Raw genomic sequence first — 26,541 nt, forward strand, 5'->3', positions numbered from 1 at the left:
CATAAAGTGGCACTAGTGCTACTGTGATATTGCGATCTTTCTTGTGATCTAATATTTACATGATCCTTCTTCCATGGCATAACAATAACCATATTATTATGCCATGGAAGAAGTATCATCTAAAAGATGGACACAGTAAGCATGATTTCCGATTGGTTTCTGGATTCTGCCTTTAAAACTTAGGTTATAGCATTTTGGCTGCTGTCTTGTTGGATTTTGTAATCCAGAAGCAGAGATGTTTAGATGTTACAATAAGTTGCTAAATGCCTGATAATTTGTGTTAACATATTATTAAAATACTAGAATTTAATTCACTAAATCTGAATCACAAAATAAATGGTTGTTTTGTGTCTTAATGTTTTGTCAGATAATGCAACTGAACGCGCTCCAGTAGACACCAACACCACGATCGCAGTCAAGACCCAAAAGTCTGGTCTAGATAGCTATCAGCTTTAGGTTGTAAATCAAAGAAACACTTTGATACAGCTCCTTGACTTACCCACCCGAATTTCTTGTGATACTGCAGGCCGCAGGTGGTATATCTATCAGTGTGAAAGCATCTCAAACCAATAAGAATTCAGACTTGTCGCAGGATGAAATGAACAGGTTGGACAGCCATTCTCAGACCACCTCTGGCCCAAGGACCATATGTTTGACACCACTTCTCAATGACTTTTTTTTGTTTATTTATTAACAGACAGTCATCAGCATCAGTCTGTTAAGAGACGTCCTGTTCACCACCAAGCTGAGTTGACGGAGACAAAAAAAAATGACAGTTTGTCCAGCCCATTTATGTGTGTGTGTGTGTGTGTGTGTGTGTGTGTGTGTGTTACTCTCCTTCCTCACTGAGTAGCTAATTAAAATAGTTCCTCAGCCTTTGTCAAAGCTGTCTGGAACTAATTAGATAAGATTCTTTCTGCAAGCATATCCACCTTCAAACACACTGCTTTTAAAGGCTGAATTTGCTAGTTTGACCCACATCACTGGTGACTGTTTGTGTTCCCAGACCTTGTTTAGGTGGGCCGGAGAAAGTTCTGCAAAGAGCCGGGGGCCTGACGTCTGAAAGAAGAAGACACAAAGCTGGTTTGTTCAGCTCTGGTTAAGACTTGGGGGGGAGGTGGAAGAGGTTTGGGGAGGGGTGCTGAAAAGGGGGAGCAAAAGGCATGAAGGGAAAATAGGAGAGGAGAGAAGGAGAAGAAGAGGACAGGGAGCGAGGAGGGATGGAAAAGGGGAGGGGAGAAGGAGAGGAGGGTGGATGGGGCACCGTTTCCATTGCTTACCACAGGAAATCTGTGCATGGTTTAAATACAAGCCAGAGCCTCTTTTGTAAGCAGCTTGTGTGAAAGTGTGTGAAGAGCGTAGCAGCATGGTCAGCCGGTGAGTAACATATTCTCTTTAGTTTCTCAGATAAATGGCAGTGAGGAGAAACGCTTGAAAGCTTGAAAATGACTTTTCGAGGTTGGGTTTTGCTGGTTTTCCCCAACGACATAAGAGAAAGCAGCTTGCAGACGTGCTTTGTTCTGCTCTGCGAGAAATGATCTGATGATGAGTCATCGGAGCAGATTTCAAACAGTTTACCTCGAGAGTTTCAACCTGAAAATTCACAGTAAGTCGTTGGTGCTGCAGTAAAATACTCAATGGATCTTAAAAAAGCTCAGAAAAGCTGATGTTTGTACTCTGAAGGAATCTTGGCCGAGTAACTGAGGAAGAATTTCAGCCCTGCTTCTACCACACAAATGAAGCCAAGCAAGGAACAGAAAAACAAAACTGTGAGAAAGAATGTTGATTTCAAAAGGAATAGAAAATTGTGAGAAAACACTAAAATAATAATACATGACAAAACAAGACCACTCAGAACCCCCAGAAGAGGCCCACTATATTTCTGTGAAGTTTGAAGACAACTGAGGAAGTATAATGCAGTGTGACCTTGACTTTGACCTGATTTTCACAAAAAGTAAACCATCTCGAGCTGCTATTGGTATCTACCGTCTGAGAAAATGTGAAAATGATATCTTGACAGCTATGGATGCTAGACTGCAAACAAACATACAAACAAACAAATGGAACCAATTACACACTCCCTCCCTTTGAGGGGAGGACAATGGGTAAAATATCCAACAAAAGACAAACGAACTGGCTGTTAACAAGACAAGCAAGGAACAAGCAGTTGACAAAACTTGTAGACACATTTCATTATTTCTGAACTCCTTTAAGAAATAAGTCCAATATAGAAAAACTTTTTCTATTTTGTTTGCAGCGTGGAGCATCCTGCTGCCAGCTACAAGAAGATCTTTGAGTCAGTGGAGGAGCTGAATGAGCCCATACCAGCAGTTATCACCGGTAGGAAAGAGCGACTGGCAAAAAAACAAGTAGCAATGCATGGCTGTGTCGATGGCAGTGTGGCTTTATTCACTGACAATTATGGTTCCAAGATAATGAATCACCTGACATTTCCTCCAGTACCAGTATTACATGAGATTTCTGATTTAGTGGCAATGAATAATCTGCACTTAAATATGCTTTAGATATTGCTAGAGACTCATGGTCCTCTAAAGATTTATCATCGCAGCTTGACACAGTAGCAAATATGAACAAATCAAGCATTATATGTGGGAAAATTTCTTTATTTTGCTGAGGAACATTTAGTTGTGACAGACCTCCTGTCTCCATAAACTTGCATCAATAAGTAGTACTTATGAGTGACAATGTGCCACACTCTTCTGTTTTATGTTCACCTTTTCAGTATGAAGGTGGCAGGTAATGATAGGTATACAAGGGGGAGCCCATTTTTCTAAAGTTAAAAGTGTAATGGTTTGCTTTTATGACAGCACAACAACTTTCAGGTCATGTTATTGCATATGTTTACAATGATGGACTGTAGAAAAGGGGGAGGGGAAGGATCCAGGCCATGCACAGTATAAAAACTGGACATACAGCTACTGTCACGATGTCATCTGTTGATTTCTAAAGTGCTGTTTTGAAACTTGATTGAACTTGATTGGTGTTTTCATTGTCACCATCTTGGACTAAAAAAAATACATTTTTTTAAGCAGGTGCGACAAACAGGGGCAGGTGTAATTGCTCTCTCCCTAACAACTTGTCAATCACAAGTCATCAACAAATTGACATGCCATTCTGAAACATAGTACAACCAAGATTTACAAAATAGACTTCATTGTTCATTCATACCTGAAATAAGTGGCTGAGCCCATAAACTCAGGAAAGGGTTAACACAGGAAAATGCAGGAAGACTTTTCCCATAGACTGCTGTGGGACCTGAACGCTTTTAGCAGCTATCCCCATCTGGTGGCCTTCAGATAGCATGCAGGGCTAAGGCATTTTACACTGGCAGTGTTTTCCTCACATGAAATTTACATTTACGGTTTTCTAACCCCTCTTACTCTTGAAAACTTCCACAGATGGTTGCATTGATCTAACAACAAAATTTCATCACAAGTGTGCAGTTTCTCTTATTTTTTTATCATCTGAAATGTCAAATGGAAACATCTGCTAGCAGCATTTCTCCTATTGCATCCACAAGTGCACTGCCTATTTCAAAGTCATAGTGAAACAATAAACACAAGTTAGCAGATTATATTAACATAATCATCTAATATACACTAAAATAAATATGTATGGCATAGTAGCTTAACATCTGAAAATACACAGGCCAGCTTTATCACTACACTAGTGTGCTTTTTCAAATTACGTATAGTTCTTTTTTATACCTATAGTTAGTTCCCTATTTAATGTTTACTCAAATAAAACTCCTTTGGTGACCATTAGGTTACTCACAGGTAACCTACATTGAACATGACACGCGAAAGACACAAACATCGCTATCACAGAAGGATAATAAAATGAACATAATACTTAAGAAAATCAATAGAGTTAGGATTTATAATAACATTATTATGTAACTTATACAAATAAATATGTATATATGTAGCATGTATATGTATATACATATACATGTATATGTACTGTTACTGTTTAATTGTAATGTTTTTTGATTGAACTAAATGTTGTACATTGGTTAACATAAAGGCCACTGTGAAAGTAAATCCTTTGATGCAGAGAAAACAGAGAGAAGACATTAGTCCAGGGGTGGGCAATCTCAGTCCACGAGGGCCGGTGTCCCTGCAGGCTTTAGATCTCACCTTGGGTCAACACACCTGAATCACATGATTAGTTCGTTACCAGGCCTCTGGAGAACTTCAGGACATGTTGAGGAGCTAATTTAGCCATTTAAATCAGCTGTGTTGGTTCGAGGACGCATCTAAAGCCTGCAGGGACACCGACCCTCGTGGACTGAGATTGCCCACCCCTGCATTAGTCTGACTTAGTCTGAGATATACTCAGCTTCAGGCCTGACCTGTTCACCCATCTACGCAAAATGCACCACATTTTTGATGTTACTGCCAGAATCAGTCTTGTGGATAAAAATACTGTAGTGTTATAAGTGACACTGGGGTGTTAGAAATGGGTAAAGTCTGATACTAACCACTTGCTGTGCATAGTGTGAAAACAGGTGTGGACAGAATCCTTCAGTCTGAGTTTTTAGACAGCAGAATGTGGCATCATGTGGTCAGGATGTGCACGGCTTCATTTGATGGTTTATTACTGCAGGTATTATCCCGTCATGGCTGGGGGGAAGTCTTCTCAGGATGGGTCCAGGTCTCTTCGAGGTGGGAGATGAACATTTCCAGCACCTGTTTGATGGACAGGCTCTCATCCACAAGTTTGACCTGAAGAATGGTCAGGTGACTTACTACCGGAAGTAAGAAAACATACTAATCTACAACAGCAGAGCACATTATTTTTATATTTCATATTTCAAGTTGCAGTATTCTGAGGAAATACCTTTTAAAAACGTACATGTTTCTAGCTGTACTGACATCAGGGCGTTATTCCACCAAAAAGCAAAAAAAGAAGAAGAAGAAAATTTGGTTCTCGTATTCCCAGCAGCTCCAAGCTCCAGTTGTGGGTTTTTATGACATCTGATTTTGGTTTGCAGTTCTTTGCAGCTGAGGAAAAGTTGGATGTTGCAAAGAAACAGGCAATGAATCAAGAAGGCTTTTTGTGTTTCAAAGATTTCAGTCATGTGCCACAATGAAAATGTTTAAAGTAATATGAGTGGGATTCAAAAATGGCTGACATAGTTGATGTTTGTGCTCAGGTTTATTAGGACAGATGCCTACGTTCGGGCCATGACAGAGAACAGAGTTGTCATCACTGAGTTTGGCACGGCAGCCTACCCAGACCCCTGCAAAAACATCTTCTCGAGGTAATCCCAAACCCATGCCCTAAGACGATTTGATTCTCATGTGATTTTCCATTTAATCAGTTGTCAATGTATGGTTATTTCTTTATTATTTTTTTATTGATGTATTGCAAAAAAACAAGATGAGAAGAGAAAACCTTTTATTTGGCGTGAAGCTGAGGCCAGGAGACTGTGCTGAACAGTTAGACTGGAAGGATCCAACATTCCTGTGGTTAGGAAGTACATGATGTTGAAAGCGTTAAACCCCTGGAGAAACCTGTTGTTGTTTTTTTACTTATGCATAGCTGTAGTTACTGATCCCACATATCCCCTTTCAGTGTTCTTAAATGAACCATGCTCATTCCCAGTGCTATATTTCTATTCTTGAACTTCATTATAGTAGTTTTCATGAGTCATAGTTATGAATAACTATCAATATTCTAATAAATATCCATGTTTATATTATAATGAGCCTTGGTGCATCCCCTCAGTTCATACACTGTAAACAATCTATTAGCTCCCGCCTTGTAACTCAACCTTCATCTGATTGGTTGCCCCTTACACACAGGTAGTTTTACCAATAGGCGGGTTGGGGTTCCTGAGATGACCATATTAAGGTATCCTTCCCCTTTGATGCTAAAAATCCCAGGAGTAAATAATACATTTTTTATTTAAAAGTGCCTTTCAGAACACTCAAGGACAATGTACAGAGCAAAGTAGTAAAAGTAGGCATAAAAGCAGGGAATATACACAATAATGAGAAACATAATAGAAGGAACAGATTAAAAGTTAGCAGAGTGGAAAGGTTATGTGGAATAAGCTATTTTGAACAGGTGACTTTTGAGTCTAGACTTAAAAAGAGAAAATGAGGTGATATTTCTCATATCAGGAGGTAGGGAATTCCAAAGTCGAGGAGCAGAGCAACTGAAGGCCCTGCCCCCCATAGTGACAAAATGAGGGGAAGGAACTGAGAGAGAAAGAGAAGAAGAGGATCTGAGGCACCGAGATGGGACGATGATCTGAACCAAACCAGAGAGATATGGAGGGGAGAGAAGATGAATAGCCTTGAAGGTATACAGAAGTATTTTAAAATCGATGTGATGTTTGACCGGAAGCCAATGAAGCTGCTTCAGGACAGGGGTGATGTGGTGAATAGAGAGAATCCTAATAATAATACGGGCAGCAGAGTTCTGGACACGTTGAAGCTTATTGATGGACTTTTGAATAAAACCAAAAAGAAGTGAATTACAGTTATCGATCCGAGAAGTAACAAGGCTATGAAGAAGAAGAAAAGTAAAACAGTGTCAAGCTTGAGCTTTTGGTCCACATACATTGACCTCATTATTTGAAATTTGGCCCATGTTTATTGTGACCCACCATCTTTGTAACAGTATATATGTTGTGCCTGTGTTTTTGTATTATTATTTTATACATTATATGGGTTTAGGGAAACGGTTGATTTAATATAAAGTTTTCCTCGTGCTTGTAATTTCAGGTTCTTTACTTACTTCAGAGGCATTGAAGTGACTGATAACTGTTTAGTGAACATCTACCCGATTGGTGAAGACTTCTACGCAGTCACTGAGACCAACTACATTACCAAGGTTGACCCTGATTCACTGGAGACATTAAAAAAGGTGGGAGCTGATTGGTTTAAATTTACAGTAAGCTAGAGCCATTATCATTTTCTGTTAGCTTTATTAAAGCTATACCCTCCCCTCCCATGTCAGAAGGAAGAGTTCTAGTTTTCAACATTGCTACATTTTCAGTTACTTTATTATTCTTTCCCTGCAGCATCTATGACTGTTTCCGATTGTGATTTTACATATTTAGCTTTCAACTTGAATGTCTTCCAATTTACAATAGGTGGATCTTTGTAAGTACCTCTCAGTGAATGGGGTGACCGCCCACCCCCACACTGAACGAGATGGCACGGTCTACAACATTGGTAACTGCTTTGGCAAGAACATGAGTCTGGCTTATAACATTGTTAAGATCCCACCTGTTCCAAAAGGTGAGTTTATTATACATAACACTCTCAATGACTATCAATGGATATGTTTTAATTGATTATTATTTTATTATTATTATTATGTTTATTGATGTTTATTGACCTTTAAATTACGTAGTAAATTTTTATCTTTTTGAAAGGAGTATCATGCCTGAATTTTCGGGATAAGCTTGTAAGCACTGACTGTTTGTTACTGCGATGATAGACTGTCAAAAAAAAAAAAAAAAGAATATGATAGATAAAAAGGGAGAGAAGAGGATAGAAGAAAACCTTGGATAAGAAAAAAAGAAGAAAAGAAAATGAGCCAAAGATTGAAAAAAAAGGTTTTAAAAAAAAGGTAAAGCAGAACGCAGAGAATTAAAATAAAATTTTCAGGAACAATGTGTATGTTTGTATCTCTGTGATTCCAGATAAATCAGACCCCATAGAGAAGTCCCAAGTGTTGGTCCAGCTGCCAAGCAGTGAGAGGCTTAAACCCTCCTATGTACACAGGTGCAGAGTTATCTCATACATATACACAAAGCCTGTTTTTTGTTTTTGTTCCTTTCTCTTTGTATTTGACATTTTACCATTAAGATGAACTGTGCTTTGCCTCTGAGTGTCTTTCACTGTTTTCCTTATCTGTCTCCAGCTTCGGTATGACAGACAACTATTTTGTATTTGTGGAGCAGCCGGTGAAAATCAACCTGCTCAAGTTCTTGTCAGCTTGGAGCTTCAGAGGAGCCACATACATGGACTGCTTTGAGTCCAACACCAGCATGGGGGTAGGCAGGGCACAGCATTAAAGAAGGCCTGTGGAATCCTGGAATCCAGTCTGTTTGTCAATGCTGGAGTTACAAACACCTGCAATATCTGAATATAAGTTATATTAGATCTTTTGGACTCTTTCGCATTAATTTCACTAAAAGCCACACAGCTGTGCTATTTACTAAAGTCACCTGCTTGCTCCAATTTTCTAAGCCTTCTCCTGGGAAAAAATTAATTGATTGGTCATGTGTGTCTGCTTGGTATCATCTGGTCAGTGAGTATGTGTGTTTGTGTGATGCAGACATGGTTCCACTTGGCCAGTAAAGAGCCAGCGGGTTATCTGAGTAGTCACAAGTTCAGAACATCAGCATTCAACCTCTTTCACCATATTAACGCCTATGAAGACGAAGGATTCATCGTTGTCGATCTCTGCACGTGGAAAGGGTAAGTGTAAAGCTGTGTGTCTGTGCAAGTGTCTTACATGCGTATGTGATATCTCTATCTCTCTCACTCTCTCTGTGTTTCTTTACAGTCATGAATTTGTGTATAACTACCTGTACCTGGCTAATCTGAAAGAGGAGTGGGAGGAGGTGAAGAAAGCAGCTGCACGAGCTCCACAGCCTGAGGTCAGACGATATGTCCTTCCACTGGATATTCACAGGGTGAGTCTACACACAGAGACAGTGCAAGTTATTAATGTCATCAGTAATATGTTCAATCATTACTAGTGATTATTTAGCACTGTAACAGGATCCATCATACTGATTAGGCAGGCCACATTTTTTAAAATGCAGAAGAAAATTCATTATAACAACACAGTTAGATAGTATAGTGGTAAGAATACAAACCTTTAGAGCGGGAGTTGCAAGCCCGATTCCGATTTCATTTTTTCCTGCAAAAACCTGACTTGTTGCTGGCAGATTCCATGTAAGTACAGGACACTTGCACCTTTGTTGTAGTTCTTACAGTGTAATTGTTTCATTGTTTCCTCCAAACCCTGACTTGTTGCCTGCAAATTGCACATAATTACAGGGTACTTACACCTTATACACAGGTCGTATTACCAGTTTTTAAATCTGGTATGTCGTAGGATTGATCAGAAACATTGTAAATGACAAATAGTGATTAATGGAATCATGGAATCATCTCTTCATATCATTTTTAATTGGTCAGCTCACAGCCTCTAAAGCAAAGTTTTGCTACTACAGTATAAGTGGAAACGGTGTTGTCACTGTTATTTATATACGTGTTTATCTGAGAATAGGTCAAGTTAAATTACATCTAATTATATTAGATACAATAAAGCGCTATACAAATACAGGCCATTTACCATTTACAATATTATATTGTTATTATATTATATTTTATCATAGTATAATTGGGAATAACAATCATTAGCCTATCTATGTAACCTAAAATGTATTTAAAAACTTAAAAAACTTATTTAAATACCTTTTGTTTCACCTGCTGAACCCTTCATCGAAATTGTGGGCATTCATGAATCAGAAAATAATGAAATAATAGGATGTTTTGAAAGGCTATTCTAAAACTTGCTTTTGGGCAAATTTTATCGTTGTATTTTAAACATTTTGTTTGAGATATTTACCTTTAAAAGTGCTGTATAAATAGAATTGTATTTTAACTTTTGTATTTATTTTATTAGATCCTTACTGTAATGGTTCCCATAGAGCTGGACTAACAAGTAGACTAACTGACCAATTAGTTAGCTTGTTTGTCATACCAGGAAGTAACAAAATAACACAAATAAAAATCTAGTTGTAATATGACATACAAAATAATTTTCATTTGTGACAACAAAATGTTCTGGCATTCCATATTTATTTAACCCTAAAAAAAACAGCGTGAAACCAAAACATTTACTGTAACCTAGGGATGATATGTCTTTATCTTTAAGCTCCATGGTATTCTGCACACTACTTTGTGTGTGTTTTCAGGAGGATCAGGGGAAGAATCTGGTATCTCTTTCATACACTACAGCGACCGCCGTTCTTGACAGCGACGGTACTATCTGGCTCGAACCTGAAGTGCTGTTTTCTGGACCAAGACAGGGTATCTCATATGTATTATAGTTTACATGTTCTCTGTATATTCCAATATGTTTATCCTGAAGGGTACATAATACATTGATTGTTATAACATAATGAATATGTGCTCATATTAATTTATTTTCTCTGTGTCACTCTCTCAGCTTTCGAGTTTCCACAGATCAACTATTCAAAGTGTTGTGGGAAGAAGTACTCCTTCGCCTATGGCCTGGGACTCAACCACTTCATTCCTGACAGGGTAAGAAGGGTTTTCATTGGACACATCAGGAGACGAGGACAGTTGCAGGGCCCATGACGTTAGCTAACTCCACAAGACATTAAAAGAAACTGGTTGCTGTTTTAGATCGTCAAGCTGAATGTGCAGACCAAAGAGATCTGGGTGTGGCAGGAGGAGGACAGTTACCCATCAGAGCCACTGTTTGTGCCATCACCCGGAGCTACACAGGAAGATGATGGTAGGACACATTCTCACATCTTAGCCCACAGAATTACACACTAACACTGGTCTTCAGTGTGTTTGTGGGTTTCAGATCATATTGAATCAAGCATGAAATTAATTTATTAAATTATTGTCTTCTTTATTAGATGCTTAACATTTTTGTTGTTACTACATTAAGTAAAAAAATAAAAACAAATAAGGACAATCTAGAATATGCTCAATGGGTAAAGTGACTGCCTCCATTTTTATATACAGTCTATGATCCAAAGGCGCATTATTTTCTATGTCCAGTAAGTGAAACTCCTGTAAATGCTTTGATTTTTCATGGAAAATGTGATGAGTGAGGATACATTTTAAGTTACACTGCAGTCATTCACCATTGGCAATTAAAGTGTTTGATATATTAGTTAACTTTGTGTAATGTATGTTTCAAACCAAAGTTTTTAGAAACGCTACATGAATCTCTGCCTAGCACAGATGACACAACCTAAATATGGGATGCAAGCTTATACTTTCTTTTATTCATCCAGCATCAAAGATTCATAATTCATAATCTATGCACACCCAAACTCTAACTGTAGACACATTACGCTCATTTGAAACAACCTTTTTGCGTTTTTCCTTAAGAATGTTTGCTGTAGAACACGCAAGCAGTTGCCTCCCATGTCTGGGTTTTGCAGGTGTGTTGCTGAGCGTTGTGGTAAAGCCAGGTGCGCAGAGACCAGGTTCCCTGCTGGTGCTGGATGCCAGAAACCTGACAGAGCTCGCCAGGGCAGAAGTCAACACTATCATCCCCATCACCCTGCATGGGATGTACAAGCCGTGAAGCTCCGTTTCGTCCAAACAGGTGCTTCATGAAATACAGTAGTCTGGCTCTTTTCTCCCACCATAGACGAGTTTCCATATGGAAATGAACCCCCATCATTGCTTTGCAATGCTGCTAAAAAAAATAATCCTCAGCAGTCTCTGTCATATGTTACCTGGCCACACAATGCATGTTAGTTCTATTTTTCGTGTAGCTGGTGGGGTGGAGAAGCCCAGCGAAACTAATAGCATTACATCAACCACATTTACTGCATAATCAGTTTATGTTTATGTAACTGTTGTTATACAGCTACAAATGTACACAGACAGTAGTTTTGCTTGGTTCAAGTATTTGAAACAATTTTGGTCAAATACAGACAATTTCTTTCCAATAATCATTTCACACAGGAAGTTACCTGCTAATGTGCATTTGTTTTGACAACACATGTTGTAAAAATAAATCTGTGCATACATTCATCACAAAATTGGGGCAACGTTGGAACATGTGATTTTACTATATTTCTTTCTATGAACTCCTCCTAAAACATCAGGAGTTCAGCAACCAAGACTGGCTGTGTCCAACCTTAGGCCCATATACACTGAGGCTCATGCTCCTGAAGGATCTTAATTTATTGTATGAACTGTTGCCTAGCAACCACCTGCCAGAAGACTACAATGGCCCATTTAGTGTCCAAAAATTGCATGACATGGCGTCATTGTGTTACCTAGCAACCACCTACCAATCGAGTAAAATTATATGATGAGCAGGATATGGGTCTGGCCATATACTAAAACCCCCCCACAAATGTGTCAATCCAAACCTGAGATAAACATTATATTAGAAAAAAAGTGATATATTGGAGCATTCATGTCCTTTGGATTAAGCACCATTGCTTGTTGCGTATTGACTCTTCATTGAATTCAATCTGAATCTTCAGATTTCAACATCTTTTTAGAAAATCAACAGCAAATTGAACAGTGAGAATGTTATAATACCAGATGAATAGTTTTGGATTAACTGCACTTTTTACATTATGTTCCTAAACTTGTTTCTGTGTACACACTGAGCTTGTTACAACTTTGGCGCCAAATACAGTTAATATGAAGTATATGAAACTTCCACAGTGCTTTGTGAAAGCTAGCTGTTTATCATTGACCTTCACGTATAGGCAGCACTGTTTATAAGCCAATTATATTGTTGAATTTAGAAGAAAAAATGTACATGTAAATAAAAAAGTGCTATGTTTCTACGATTGGAAATAAGGCTGGCTGCAGGTCCACAGTTTGCACAACCAGTATGTCAAATGTTGGGTTATTAAACTAAAGCAGATCTCTGTTTATTCAGCAGCGTACCACCCTGGCACCAGCACTCCCACTGACCAACGACATGTACGCGTCTTCTCTTCTCATATTACATGTAGTTTTTAGTTGATATAAGATGAGCTTTTTAAATTTTATGTGAATGTGTAATTTCCCTTTTTGGTTAATAAAAAAAATTGTGTTCTGTGTTCTTGCTTAAAACATTACGAACAAAAAACTACACAAAATGTTAAAATTCATGATATTTAAACTACAAAAAAAATAAAAAAATAAAGAAATTCTAAACTGGGTTGTTTTGGGACCAAACTGACAGAAATACAGTGCATGTTTCTAGTCAACTGTTTTTTTAGCAAGACATAAAAAAAGATGATGAAAACTACAAAAACCAGATGACATTTCCTTGAGATGCTTCCTGAACTAAATTAAAACCAAAACACAGGCTGCACTGATCTGACATTTCCAGTTCTGATCCAATGCAGATACCTGGCTTAACTACTAAAGTGATACTCATGTTAAATTAATAAGAATTAATCCTCACTGTGAGGAAGAAACTGGAAATCCTTCTTTTACACGTAAGGCTACAGGTAAAAGAAGCCAATGCACTGCTGTTCATGCTTTGTGTTGTAAAGAACAAACAAATGAATTGAATGAATCGCTTGTAGATCAACTCGCTGTCAGGCTTTCTGAGTCAGGAACGACCCACCACTAGGCTGCTGTGTGTAAACATCCAGAGAAATGTTTTGTTCTGCAACTTGAAAGTGCTGACAATCAAAACCTGATGAGGAACTGTGCAGGATTTTTTAATCCCTCTCTCCAGAGTGGTTTGACCTAGCGCCTACATTTACAGTACACAGGATTGATTACATATTTGTCGTGGAGACCTCAACAAATTTACAGAGAAGCTTCTTCCATTACAAGTGAAAAAGGGATTAATGTGAGTCCAAAAGGAGCAGTTAAATCTGATGTTTGACGGAGACAGAAGCCTCTACATACGCAGAGGTATCGATTGCAGAGTCTCTGTAGACAGCTGATACCGCTGCTGTTTGATGATGTCCAAGACGTCTCTAAGAACCTGAAACCAAAAAGCAATAAAGACAACAAAAAAAGAAGCATTCTTGAATGTGCTCTTGAATGTTCCCAAAGAGACTGATAATCGCTTTAAAAATGGGTCATTTTTACCTTCCGGGTGTTCTGAGGCAGAATGACTCCATCATCCCACATCCTGCTGGAGGAGAAGAAAGCTGAACTCTCCTCCACCAACCTCCTGTTTAGTTCCTCTTCCTGCTTCTTCTGCTCTTCTTCTTGCTCACCATTAAGGGGAAGCAGAGAGCCAATGTGACCCGGAGGGGCAATAGAAACTTTGGCGTTGGGCCACAGAAACAAGAAATTAGGATCAAACGCTCGGCCACACTGGTGAGGAACGAGGAAGGATTTATTACTGTAAGCCACATTCTACAAGATTACAATGAATCAGTATAATTAGAATTATCATCATGTGCAATTTCTGGGTTGTTTTTTTGTTGCATATCTTCTGTGCAGCAGAGACTTTAGGCTGTCTTGTTTCTTTAAGCAGTCTTAAGGAATAGTTGAAGGACATTCAGATCTTTTTGGATGTTGGCTGCCTTTTATTCTGTTCACTGTCAATATGATCCTGCACGGCTTTGGTCATGCTGCGGTCAGAGCTCCTGGCAGGTCAGTACATGACTGATAGTGTTTCATTGTTTGCTTTTCTATCCAGACATGCTTTTACTGTAATGGCAGCATGTTTGGGATCATTGTCAAGCTTAAAAATGAATGCATGATGAAACATAACGATAATACTTTTCTTCATTATTTCATTAGTTTTCAAGATCCCCAACATCACTTGCGGATATGTATTCTCAAGCTATGACATTTGTTTATCTTCTAGTTTTTTTTTCCAGGCATGTCACACCATGCTTAGATATTCCAAGTTTTTGTTTAAAAGCTCTTTAGGAATCACCTTCCTGTAAAAATACTATTTAATGCCTGTGAAACTGTGTCACTTTTGTTTTTTTGCAGAGGCGACCAGAAACCCAGTGGCACATTTAAAATGGACTCTTTGCCAAGTTGTCTGGGGACACAACACTGGTTCATCCCTTAATTTAGGTGCCTTTTATATCATGTTTGATGGATCGGTCAGTGTTACATGGTTTAACAAACAGAAAAATGATCTGAAAATGGTCATGAACAAAGACTAGACTGAAAAATAAATTGATTCGCTCACCATAGCGTAGCTGTCTGCACCATGGCAACCACCAATCACCACAGTGATCTTTGGGACGGAGGCGGATGCTACTGCTGACATCATTGAACCCTGAGCTTTTAGATGGTTACTGTTCATCTCTGCCTGGGAGAGACACACATGAATAAATGGTACTCGGGATGTTTTTATACAGCGTTTTTTAGACTTACTGGTGACTCAAATTGATTCTAAACTCTTCCAAACTTAAGCCCCTGTGCATTTGTTTTTAGTGAGCGTGAATACCTGTTTTGTGGACAGTGTCAGTGCTGCAGTGGGTGCCGTGTTCTGGAGGAAGAGGAGTGGGACGTCTCTCTGGTTGCACAACTGGACAAAATGGCTTCCTTTCAGTGCGGCCTCATATGACAGCTGTCCATCATTTGCTAAAATTCCAACTAGGTGACTAACGCAGTGAACACAAAGAAAGAATTACCTGAAGTTTAGGTGAAGTATTACTTATGGTATTCATTATCAGCCACATGTAACAGGTGTAACATCATATTTTAAAAGTGAAACCAAAATCATATCAGCCAAGCTACTTGATGAGAGCTCGGGTTTCAGGCTACTGTAAAGGCTTTTAAAAGAAAATGTTTCTACTGTTGTTTCAGTTTGATGTCAGTGTGAGCCAATTTCCCTAATCTGGCCCTCTCAAGCACACAGCTCTAGTTAAAACATATACAACAGATAAATCCACCTACTAATTAAAATTTCTGCACACGAGGGGGCAGCCAATCAGAGGAAAGCTGGTTTAAAGGGAATAGAAAGGATCTACAAGTGCTTGTTTCAGGCAGTGGGTGAATTGAGAAGCTCCATCATGGCCCGTATGGGATAAATAAGGATTATTTTAGATAATCATGCAGAGCTACTCTAGTCAAGTCCAAGAATAAAAAGCAGGACTGCAGTAAATGTAAATAGTGTCCTCAGTATTATAAAAAAAAAAATTAGGAACACAATGTCAACAGTTGTCGTCAGTTTTATGGAAGATTCATGTGCTACAAGACCTCAGTGAGCGTATTGGTTGTGTTTGTATCTTTTACCCATGTATCTTTGCAAAGCCAGTGACGAGTGAGGTTCCATAGCGAGCTTTAAATTCCAGAAAGCGGCTCCCATCTACCAGTCGACTGACTACCTGGGCAGAACAACAGAAACAACCGACTACAGGTCACTGAGCCGCAATTCAGCATAAGAGCCACAAACTCATCAGACTAGAGCACTTTGTGCATTTGTGTCCGTCACATTGTACCATCTTAACATCCAGGCTGTAGTTGTAACTCTTAGGGGCGAGCCCTAAAAGCTCTTCCAGACTGTGCAGTGGCTCCTCTGCATTCCGCTTCTTTGTCTCCTCCTCTTCCTCAGGCAGCAGGAAGTTGAGGGTTGATATAATGTTTCTAGTGTAATCAAAAGCCTCCTTCTCCTCCCAGGCAAAGTGATCCACGCAGCCACTCACTCTGGAACAAGATAGTAACTTGATAAATGATGATATGAACCAATTCTTCTGTTACTATTCAGGACTGATTAGATTTACACACATACTCAGCATGGAGCCTGGCCCCTCCCAGGTCCTCTGGCGTCACTTCCTCTCCAGTAGCAGCTTTCACTAGCGGCGGTCCGCCCAGGAATATGGTTCCTATTCTGTGCACCATTACAGCTTCCTCCGCCATAGTGGGGATGTAAGCTCCACCCGCCGTGCATGACCCGCACACAACAGCCACCTTTAGGATGATCAATTTTCATATCAGAACTGCAATTTGAAATAGTGAAAAAACCAAAAGCAAAAACAAAGAAAAACAATGAGAACTTAACAATGGTAATTTGTTCTCTCTTCATTTTTAGACTGAAAAATTCTCTGCCTTTGGAGATTAATTATGACAAAATTTTAAATGCAATCAGGGTCTTCAGATTATGGTTTCCCTGGAGGGGCACAACAGTTCAGAATTCATGAGAATGTTTTAGAAAACAAGTGCGTGCATATGAAACATTTCTGAGGCAAAGTGTAGCTTATAAACAGGAATGATAATCTATGTAAAGACCAAAGCCTTCAAACTCATCCTTACCTGGGGGATCTTCATGGCAGACATGATGGCTTCATTGTAAAACGTTCTTCCTCCGTGATTCTTATCAGGAAAGATCTCTGACTGGACATTTATACACAGACGAGGAATAAGAAGCGGAAACAGCAGTCAGTATAAATTTCACTAGCATTCACTTGCTCTAAAGGTAGAACCCTTACGCGTATTAAATCGGAGATGTGCTTATGTGTGCGTGTGCTAACCTGCAGTGGCAGGAACGCTCCTCCGGAGTCGACCAGGTAGACGCAAGGCAGGCGATTTTTGATTGCTATTTCCTGCGCTCGGAGATTCTTCTTTACCGTGATAGGATACGATGTGCCTCCTTTCACCGTAGCGTCACTGGCAACAAACACACACCACAGGCCATTGATCCTGCCGATGCCTGAATGATGTTTGTACAGACACACAAAAAAAATGCATAAAGTGTCAGACTCGGATCCCACAAGATGTGGAGTAAACAGAAGACGATCTGAAATAAAGAAATGAAATGAAGGTATTTAGTTGCAGTCACACTAATCTGTAGTCGTTTCTGACCAGTCATAGTGCCGGCTGAAGGTATGTCCCCGTACGGAAGACCCAAGCCAGCAAATGGTGACAGCTCCAGAAAGTCCTCGTCATCCAATAGGAGGCGAAGCCTGTCTCTGACCAGCAACTTCCTGTTTCTCTGAGTGTGTCTGGCTATGGCCCTTTCCCCTCCCCCTTCCATCACCTTCTCACTAAACTCTGTGTACCTAATAAACGGAGATAACCAGGGATAATGAATGACAACATTTTGACAACAAGTGCAGATCTGGCAACACACTATCACACACAAACAAGCAGGGACCTTATTTTGAGATTAAAAAATAAATAAACAAAAATCCACTTAATAAATCTAAAATAGTTGATTAGAAACACCAAATTGCAACAAAGCACATACTAATACACTAGGATATGTGAGAGCAAATGTGTGAGCAAAACCTACTTCTTACACCAGGCGTTGCTATTTCTGAGGTTTGCTTCATAAATGTGTTTGTGGATGGGCAGAAGGGGCAGGTCCAGCACAGGGAAGGCACTCGGCAGGGCTCTCCTCTTCCCTGCAACAGAGCTCATACGGCAGACTGAACGCTGCCAGTGCCGCTCAACAAACCTGCAAGACAAGATTCAGGAGAAAAAAAGACTTAATTGCAACATGACAACAAAAGAAGAGAGGACTGCAAAAAAAGATTATGAAAATCTGGAGAGTAAATTATTGTCCAACAGTACAGTGAAGAGTTCGAATTACTGTTTAAATTCCAGTATTTTGTATGCAGTAGTGGCCAACTCCTGGCCTCAAGAGCCGGTGTCCTGCAGGTTTTAGATATCACCCTGGGTCAAAACACCTGAATCAAACGATTAGTTCATTACCAGGCCCCTGGAGAACTTCAAGAAATATTTAGGAGGTAATTTAGCCATTTAAATCAGCTGTGATGGATCAAGGACACATCTAAAACCTGCAAGACACTGGCTCTCGAGGCCTGGAGTTGGCCACCCCTGCAGTAGTGTTTTGGGGTTTTTTGCTCCTGGAGGGGGTAAAGCTTTAATGCAGGGGTCCCCAATCCCAGTCCACGAGGGCCGGTGTCCCTGCTGGTTTTAGATGTGTCCTTGATTCATCACAGCTGACTTAAATGGATAAATTACCTTCTCAACATGTCTTGAAGTTCTCCAGAGGCCTGGTAATGAACTAATCATGTGATTCAGGTGTGTTGACCCAGGGTGAGATCTAAAACCTGCAGGGACACCGGCCCTCGTGGACTGAGATTGGGGACCCCTGCTTTAATGGTACATAGACTAGGTTCTCCCTCATTTGGTTACATCAGCTGATTCTAGTTCTTCTTTTGTCAAGAAGTATTTTGTCAATTGTTGTCAGTTAAAAAACAAAAAAAATTCATCAGGAAAAAAAAGAGGGAAGAATGTTTAAATTTCTATTTCTAAGTTTCTAGGCATATGAACGAGGACTTTTCCATTAATTAGCTTCTATAGTGGTTCTATGAAATAATGTCTTTATTTACACCGGGGTCTCCAACTGAAATCAACTGTGGGCCACTGCTGACACTGTCATCTCATTGGAGGGCCAAAAAACCAACCAAAAAAAACCAAGAAAACACCAAGAAATATTTCCAAAAATGTACTGTTTTATTTGTTTTTAAAAATTTCAAATATTGTATAACAAGACAAAACTGCAAACATGACTGCCAATATTTTCTTCTTGCTCTTAACTAACTGAAGCCTTTCATTGAACTACCAAATAAACAAGTTGGTACTCTCTTTCTGGCCAGACACCTGGCAGCACTTCTGCTATAATTTTGTTCGTATTTAACAAAATAAAAATGCAGACATAAGTGTACACATTAGTTTTTGACTCCTACTGAAAATTGTTTTCTTTACAAATAAGTCTCACTGAACTAACACAGCCAATCTCTCAACATGTTTGTGCTTCCTGCTCATATTAAATAATTTTTTGCTTTTTAAAGAACTTATTTGAACATTTCACTCAACAACAAACAAATCCTCCCTAACAAAACAAAAAGTAACTTCAGGACTAAACTGCATATTTCTTCACGTCAATATACGGACCGCAAGTTTGAGCCCCCTGATTTACACTGAAACCTGACGTCAGCCAGGTTTTCTATTGGATACTTTGCCAGGAATGATGATTGGCTTTAAGCCACGTGCCTATATGCCCCATACGCTAGCATGTATATGATTGGCTGCTTTGGAACTTTTGCCCCTCCAATGCAAAAAAGAAATAAAAGAAGTCTGTAATATTAACGAGCTTGAACAAGTTTGATAAACAGCAAAGTGCTGCTGAAGCGTTAACCTCTGTGTGCCAACAGTTGTGTTTTTGTTTTGTTTATTTTTATCAGAAATTAACATATCATATAACGCAGTGTAACGCACCAACAGAGCTCAGTAGTTGTAAAGTGTGCCAAAGGTCAGTCTGCAGATAAATGACAGTTGGGGGACATATAAACACCTCTTACCTTGCAGTGTAGCGGTGCATATCTGTCATACAAATAAATTCCAGATTATTTAACTGTTCGTAAGTGCATTGCCAATCAGAACCAAACAGAAAGTCAATCCCCCCTCCAGATGCTTCTTCTTCTTCTTCTTCTTCTTCCTCGCGGTATACTGTAGAGTGACGCATTTCCGCCACCAACTGCTACGGAGTTGGTAGTGCTGCGAACTACTTCCACTCCAATATAATTTGGAGGCAAATAAAGTTTACCTTCTACTCTCTTCCGTTCATTTCAAAGCTTTAGTTTCTTATTATTTTGCAAGTGTAAAAATTTTAATGTGGTATTATTAAAAAATCACCCAGCAGCACCCATAATCACTACTTTTACTATAAGTGTAATTTGTGCCTTTATGCTATTGAAGTAGGTTTATGACTAGACATGGGCAACTTGGTTTGCCTTTTGCCTTAGCAATGTTTCATGTATTGTGCAGTGCCACTAAAACCTTTCATATTTGATCATTTTTTTGCTTTTGCTGGTCTTAAATTACTGCGGTATTTGAGCAAAGAAACCGGGATGCAGTGGAGCCTATCTCAGCTTCCAAAGCTGAGAAGCAGAGTACACCTGGGACAAGTCCCCAGGCTGTTACAGGGCCAGCATAGAAACAGACAACCATTCATGCTCACATTCACACATATGGGCCTATGTACCTGGAGAGAACCCACGCGAGAAGCTTGAGAAACACACAGGACTTAGAGAAAAGCTAGAGAAGATGTGGAGGGTGAAGACAATAGTGATCCCCGTGGTAATCAGAGCACTCAGGAGGGACTGTGACCCCCAAACTGGGAGCTTGAAGGATAAACAAAGACCCCCTGCAGGGCAAGCAGGGATTTAAAAAGCATCAAAGGATCTCATTGTTTAAAGCTATCAGGCAGGAGAAGGGTACAAAAAATTTCCACAGCATTGGTTATACTGTGGAACCCAGTGGAGAAAACATGGGATGAAAAACCTGGATGCCCCCCAAAATTGATTAAAAGCCAAGATGAATACTAGTCAGTGAGGCTGCCAGGGGACTCGCCATGCACTAGTTGTGTATTAAACGTGGCAACAATGTCATGTATTTTCCATATGTCGAAATTATGTGACAGGGTTGCAGGAGAGAAGTGTTTTCTGACAAAAATACACCTTAAAAAAGATTTTTATTATTTAAATTATTATTTTCTCCTAACATATTTGTTCATCAGTTGAATGAATACAGGTCACATTAAAGTGGGAAAACTTTTGAATTATTGTGACCAAATTTTTAACATCGCAAAAATGAGGCATTAAAACAGGGTTGTGTACACTTTTTTTTTATATCCACTGTATCCGTGTAAGCAATATAATTATAAGGACGCCTCATGCTGAGGTCAGTAATTTTTGGTTTTCACTGGCCTTTAGTTCTTGCCAAGCTCTGTGGTGCAGTTTGTCCTGCTGTGGTATTAATCTTCTACAGAAAGCTACAAGCCAGCAGTTTAAACTTAATGCCTACGTAATACAAAGTTTTCCACTGGAAACTTCAGTTACTATCAAATTTAACAGCAAATAAATATGATAAATCAAGCTGATTTATGGCATCAAACCTGTGAGGAGCAAGTAATGCAGCTGAACTTGCAACTCTGTAGAGAGGAATGGAGCAGAATTAAAAACATTTATTTTTCATTTTAAACTTAGTATTTAAATTCTTCAACCTTATTTCCAGGTTCAACTTGAAAAAATATACAATATTTAACAATTATATGTAAAACAAGGTCTGTAATTGTAATAATTCATCTTGGCCGCTAGAGGGAACCGCTAAATCATTATTAAAGAACTGTAAACGGATTATATTTAAAGCGTTTTTAATGCTCTAGGTCATCAGAAATACTTTTCTGATAGTTTTCAACACTTTTCAAATAAATATTTTGCCTCCTACGAACTTTTAATACACGCGCTGATGTCAAAATAGTAAAACAATAGAAAAATAAAGCTATCTAAACACGTAGCTTTAAACATGACTTTTTTTTTGTAAAAGACCTATAATCAATTATAAATGTAATAAATAAATATATTATTAACACCAATAACAACCGGCTTTATAGACTTAAATGATGTGTAATGATGGAAATATGGTAAGAGATCAGGACAAATAAAAAAAAATAATAATTAAAATACACAAAGACAAACGAAATTAAAGTATTAAAGTATAATTATTTATCTAAACTTTGCAAACTTTACGACGCTGTTAATACTATTTTCATTATTGTGTGGTTTAATGGCCTGTAAAATGGGACAATGTAAATTAATTTTTATTTCAATTAATTTTAAATAAACAGTCAACAAATGCGCCAAAAGAGAGCATTGTGAAATATGAAAATGACTGAAATTAAAATGTATTACATTGTCATACCATACAATCTGTTTTTGTAATTTTTTCCTGCAGCATTTCGCATTATGCCGACTAAATAATTCATTCCATTTCTATACTCGAGTTTGTATCCAGTTCATACATTTCATCAGTGTTTGAATTCAACTGAGTTGCTGAAAATGTGCCTTTTTTTATTTGTATTTTTGCTTTACTCTGTTCTTTCTTTATTGTTGGTTTCAGGTAAATACACTTAGTATAAAAGACCTGATTAAAAATGTTCACTGAACATAAATCCGTTTTTCTCTTTGTAGATTCTCTGTGGTCCAGGGCCCCTGGAAGGGCGTCCCTGCTGATTCAGGAGGAGGAGGTGAAGGAGGTGAAGGAGGTGGAGTGTGTGTTCAGTCGGCAGACAGTCAGAAGGACCGAATCCCGGCGGTCGTTTGGAGAGTCTGAGCGGGGAAAAAACTGCTTCCAGTACTGGAGAACTCAGAAAGAGGATTTCGCAATGAGTTGGGGAACGGAGCTCTGGGTACGTTTCAACTCTTTTTAAGTGTGCTTGTGAGAAAGTGCCGGGCTTGTTTTCTTTGTATTTCGGCCCGGACACCGCCGCGACTTTTGGGCAATAGAGCGGAAGAAAGGTGCCGTGTTACCTTTTTAGCTTTGTGTCGCGGAGAGCGGCTAGGCGCTGGGGCTAGCCTGGTCGGCTGCGGTGCTGTAGCCGGCGAGGCTAAAGCTAAAGCTAATCCGAGGCGCACCTTAACGGCTGTGACAGCGGAGGAAACAATAGGCAGGCACGGCTGCAGACACACGGCCACGACAGCGAGCCGGGGCGCGGGTCACGCTGCCTCCACCACCCGGCTACTTGCCAGCTTTAATAATATCTGTGGTGGTAAATTGATTTAAAAAAATGTCTGTTTGTCTGGCAACTTACTAAGTTGGATGTTTACGGTTTTCTTACATGTGTTACACCCAGTTTCTGGCAGGGACTCCTGGCTGGAGGGTGGAGGGGGAGAGAGACCACTGTCCTGCTCGGTCTCCTTTTAAACGAATCGCAACTTCACAGCCGTTTGATTCACTTACTAATTGGCATGACGCTTCCCTTTGTTGCCAGTTCTCCAGCCTTTTGTCCCAACTTCCATGTTACTGGAAGGAACACATGGTTATCATAGACACACACACAGCGTTAGATGTGGACCTCACGCCGTGTGTCCTGCCTTTATAGTGAAATCATGGCTAAAATGTGAGTAACATTTAAATGTTACAAGTGTGTCAAACACGAGCTGCAGCTGATATTAGAAGATGATTTTTTTTAACCATCCCTTTCTCAAAATAATGTTTCTTAGTTGCAGTGTATGCAGATTTTGGCTTAAATTAATGTTGCGGTGGGGCTCCATCCTGTATTTTTTTTTGGGTGTTGGCCATTACGAGCTGTGTAACCAGAAAGGCTACCAGAAGCACTCCCCCCTCTCTCTCTGTATATGTGTGTGTGCAGGAGGAGGAGGAGGAGGAGGGAGCACTTTATCTCCCCAAGATGATACTCCTCCGGCTGACCTCCGTGATTATTATCTGCATTTTAAAATAAATTCATATTTTTTCCCTTTTCTTTTTCTTTTTGCTTGCTCAGCTCTCACATGTAACCCGATCATCTGCTACCCACAAAGAGAGATCTGTTGGTTGTCTGAGATGCAAAAGGAAAAAAGGGGGAAAAAAAAGACTTGGGAAATAAAGCACACATGGACTCACATATGATTTGTCAGGGTTTTGTTGGCCTCGCATCTGCTTTGAGAGTTTCCTATTCAGTTTTTCTTCTGTGGATTAAAATTACAAAGGGATGTGAATGGATGGTGATCTGCTGTGCTAATGTTATGGATGTGATGAGTTTGTGACCTGCAGAAATGCACTGATATAGCAAAGGAAAGCAGTAAGTCTGTGTGGGGGTTTTACATGAAATGCTCTGTGTCTTGTGTTTACCACAGTTAGACAGCAGGAAAATCAGCCCAAGCAGTGTACTGTATACGAGTAACAGAAAATTATGAATGATGAGATACGCTGTCACATGCTCCAGTCTGTATTCCATCAGTGAAGCGCTTCCGATATGCTGACTGTAGACGCTGGCTGACACACACCGTCATAATCCCCGAGTCCGCTGATGGGATTAATGTGTTGGCTGTCTGATGTCAGATTAGGGCTTATCCTCCACAAGACACCACATAAAACTGTTGATTGGCTGTTGTGCTTTACAGATGACTGCCCCTCTAATGTCAGGAAGTGTGCTTTTGTTTTCTGTTTTCGTTTTATTCTAAAATTGAACTCTCTGATTTCAAATAAAAATCAGAGAATAATAATAACAATAAAACTATGTCCAACTAAAAGATTACAGTTGGCTTAAAAAAACTCTTATTCTATGTACAGTTGGGTATGTGGCTGCTTCACGCGTTAAGATACTGGCTGGTCTTCGTGTTCATCACATTTTGCTATATTCTAATGTGAGCAGTTCAAAACTCAAGCAGATTTTTTTTTTAAAAGAAGAAATTCTCACATTTGGGCGGCAGAATTTAACACAAAGTCACCCCAATCGCAGTTTTGTTTGTGTGTATTTCACCCTGTATCACCTTCTTAGGTGTCGTCCCTAAATGAAACAGGAAGAAGTGAAGCCAGCGTCGCTTTCAGTGCGGCTTTGTGCTTTTACTCCACTCTTTGGCTTTAGCCCAGCTCTTTGAGACGCTACAAAGCGAGCAAGGAACATCCTATTACCTCGCTGGCTTCCTGCCGTCCGACACACACTCATGAAGTAGGAAGCGTTTGTCTGAATTAAAGCTCTTCTGTGTGTTGTATGAGTGTGTGCGTTAGTGCCAGGATGCTGCCATGCTGTGCTTTGGTCTCTCCGGGCGAGGTGACCTGGAGGCCAGCACAGTGGAGCAGCCAAGTCTGACTGAAGGACAAGATGCTGATGGGCGGTCGTCTCTGCTGATCGGCCAAACCGAAAGACTAGGATAAGGGGATCGAGAATGGGAAGGTGTGGGGTAGTTGGAGAAAGGACAGGCTGGACATGATTTCACTTTAAAGGCTGTCAGATGGAAAGGAGACTGATTGTCGAGCCTCAGATTCAGAACAGCGACCTGGCTTTAGCTTCATGCACAAAGGCTCACAGGACTTTGGTTCTCTTTCCTTCATCTGTCGTGCACATTTTCAGAAAAGGCTCGCTATTTGGATTCTTCACGTGTCACACGGGACGTGCTGTGCAGGGTAGTGGGGTTACGTGTCAATGATTTCATGCATTTAGCAAGAGGATTGTTTGCGTTCTTGGCATCAGGTGGCCTTCAGACTCATACAAGGGTGTTTGTTATCATTGCTCGTGTTGGTGGTATTTATAGACTGGCCTGCAGTATATCAGAGTCTAGCGTCATCTATTTTTATGGCACTATTCTTGCTGCTTTCAGGTTGTTTTGTGTCTTATGCGAAAGATACTTTTGAATAATGTTGTATACAGTAGTAGTAAAAAGTATACTTACTATATGGCATTGTGCCATTATTAGAGAGGATTATTAGAGAAAGACAAAAATCATTGGGAAATAGAACAGGGCTGTGCATTTTACCCAGTCTGGAATTAAACCTGAGACTCGGTGCTGGCAGCTGGAAGCTGCTCCTGTTTGTTGTGTTTTGCAACCATTCAGCTATCGAATTGCCAACAAACACCTCATATTTGCATGTTTATTTGTTCATTTTTTTTGTTTCATCATCATCTTTTTCTTCTTTCAGCTGCTCGCTTTAGGGATCGCCATAGCAGATAATCTCACCCTGTCCCTCCTCTGTCACACCGACCCTCTGCATTTTCTCCGTCACTACATGAATCTTCTCTGTGGTCTTCCCCCTTTCCTCCTGCCTGGCAGCTCCAATATATCCACTATCCCTCCCCAGCACATGTCCAAACCATCTCAGCCTTTTCTCTATAAATTTGTCTCCAAATCATTCAGCCTGAGCTGTCCCTCAGATGTGCTAATTTCTAATCTTGTCCACTCTGGTCACTACTAGTGAAAATCTTAACATCTCTAGCTTGGCCTCCTGTCTTTTTGTCAGTGCCACCATCTCCAAACCAAACCAGCAGGTCTCACTACCATCTTATAAAACTTTCCTTTCAATCTTACTGCTATTCCCTCTGACACTTATCTCCAGCTGCTCCACCCTGTGTGCGCTCTCTTCT

General features: G+C 39.8%; 3 protein-coding genes across 9 annotated transcripts in view; 2 read left to right on the forward strand and 1 right to left on the reverse strand.

The window, feature by feature from the left end:
- Positions 1-1,228: 1,228 nt before the first annotated feature.
- Positions 1,229-13,613, forward strand: LOC100694376 (retinal Mueller cells isomerohydrolase). Of its 4 annotated transcripts, none has more exons than XM_005462113.4 (15): positions 1,229-1,377; positions 2,258-2,340; positions 4,630-4,780; positions 5,180-5,287; positions 6,759-6,900; positions 7,130-7,277; positions 7,685-7,766; positions 7,906-8,038; positions 8,323-8,465; positions 8,554-8,683; positions 9,977-10,091; positions 10,231-10,325; positions 10,431-10,542; positions 11,207-11,373; positions 12,676-13,613. In XM_005462113.4, the coding sequence occupies exons 1-14, from the start codon at positions 1,367-1,369 to the stop codon at positions 11,350-11,352; spliced, it is 1,599 nt and encodes a 532-aa protein (XP_005462170.1). In that variant the 5' UTR covers positions 1,229-1,366; the 3' UTR covers positions 11,353-11,373; positions 12,676-13,613. The 4 variants fall into 4 exon arrangements, with proteins under 4 accessions (XP_005462170.1, XP_005462171.1, XP_003457398.1 ...); XM_005462114.4 differs by having other exon boundaries at positions 12,679-13,613; XM_003457350.5 differs by lacking the exon at positions 12,676-13,613 and having other exon boundaries at positions 11,207-12,525.
- si:ch211-198n5.11 (methylcrotonoyl-coenzyme A carboxylase 2) lies at positions 12,681-20,144 on the reverse strand. Of its 2 annotated transcripts, none has more exons than XM_003457360.5 (12): positions 19,982-20,144; positions 17,944-18,108; positions 17,514-17,710; positions 17,183-17,361; positions 16,965-17,045; positions 16,444-16,622; positions 16,154-16,358; positions 15,948-16,039; positions 15,157-15,313; positions 14,896-15,018; positions 13,830-14,060; positions 12,681-13,722 (listed from the first exon to the last, which is right to left on the reverse strand). In XM_003457360.5, the coding sequence occupies exons 1-12, from the start codon at positions 20,008-20,010 to the stop codon at positions 13,636-13,638; spliced, it is 1,725 nt and encodes a 574-aa protein (XP_003457408.2). In that variant the 5' UTR covers positions 20,011-20,144; the 3' UTR covers positions 12,681-13,635. The 2 variants fall into 2 exon arrangements, with proteins under 2 accessions (XP_003457408.2, XP_005462172.1); XM_005462115.4 differs by lacking the exon at positions 19,982-20,144 and adding an exon at positions 18,244-18,372.
- Positions 20,145-22,599: 2,455 nt separating this feature from the next.
- The window catches only part of fnbp1l (formin binding protein 1-like), a 61,651-nt gene continuing 57,709 nt past the window's right edge, over positions 22,600-26,541 (forward strand). For all 3 annotated transcript variants that reach the window (XM_013265428.3, XM_013265429.1, XM_005462109.2), the window contains exon 1: positions 22,600-22,869. In XM_013265428.3, coding sequence (XP_013120882.1) covers positions 22,615-22,869 — 255 coding nt within the window. In that variant the 5' untranslated portion in view covers positions 22,600-22,614. The remainder of the gene's footprint in view (positions 22,870-26,541) is intronic.

Source organism: Oreochromis niloticus, linkage group LG17, assembly GCF_001858045.2.
Source record: "Oreochromis niloticus isolate F11D_XX linkage group LG17, O_niloticus_UMD_NMBU, whole genome shotgun sequence".
NCBI classification, from domain to species: Eukaryota; Metazoa; Chordata; class Actinopteri; order Cichliformes; family Cichlidae; genus Oreochromis; species Oreochromis niloticus.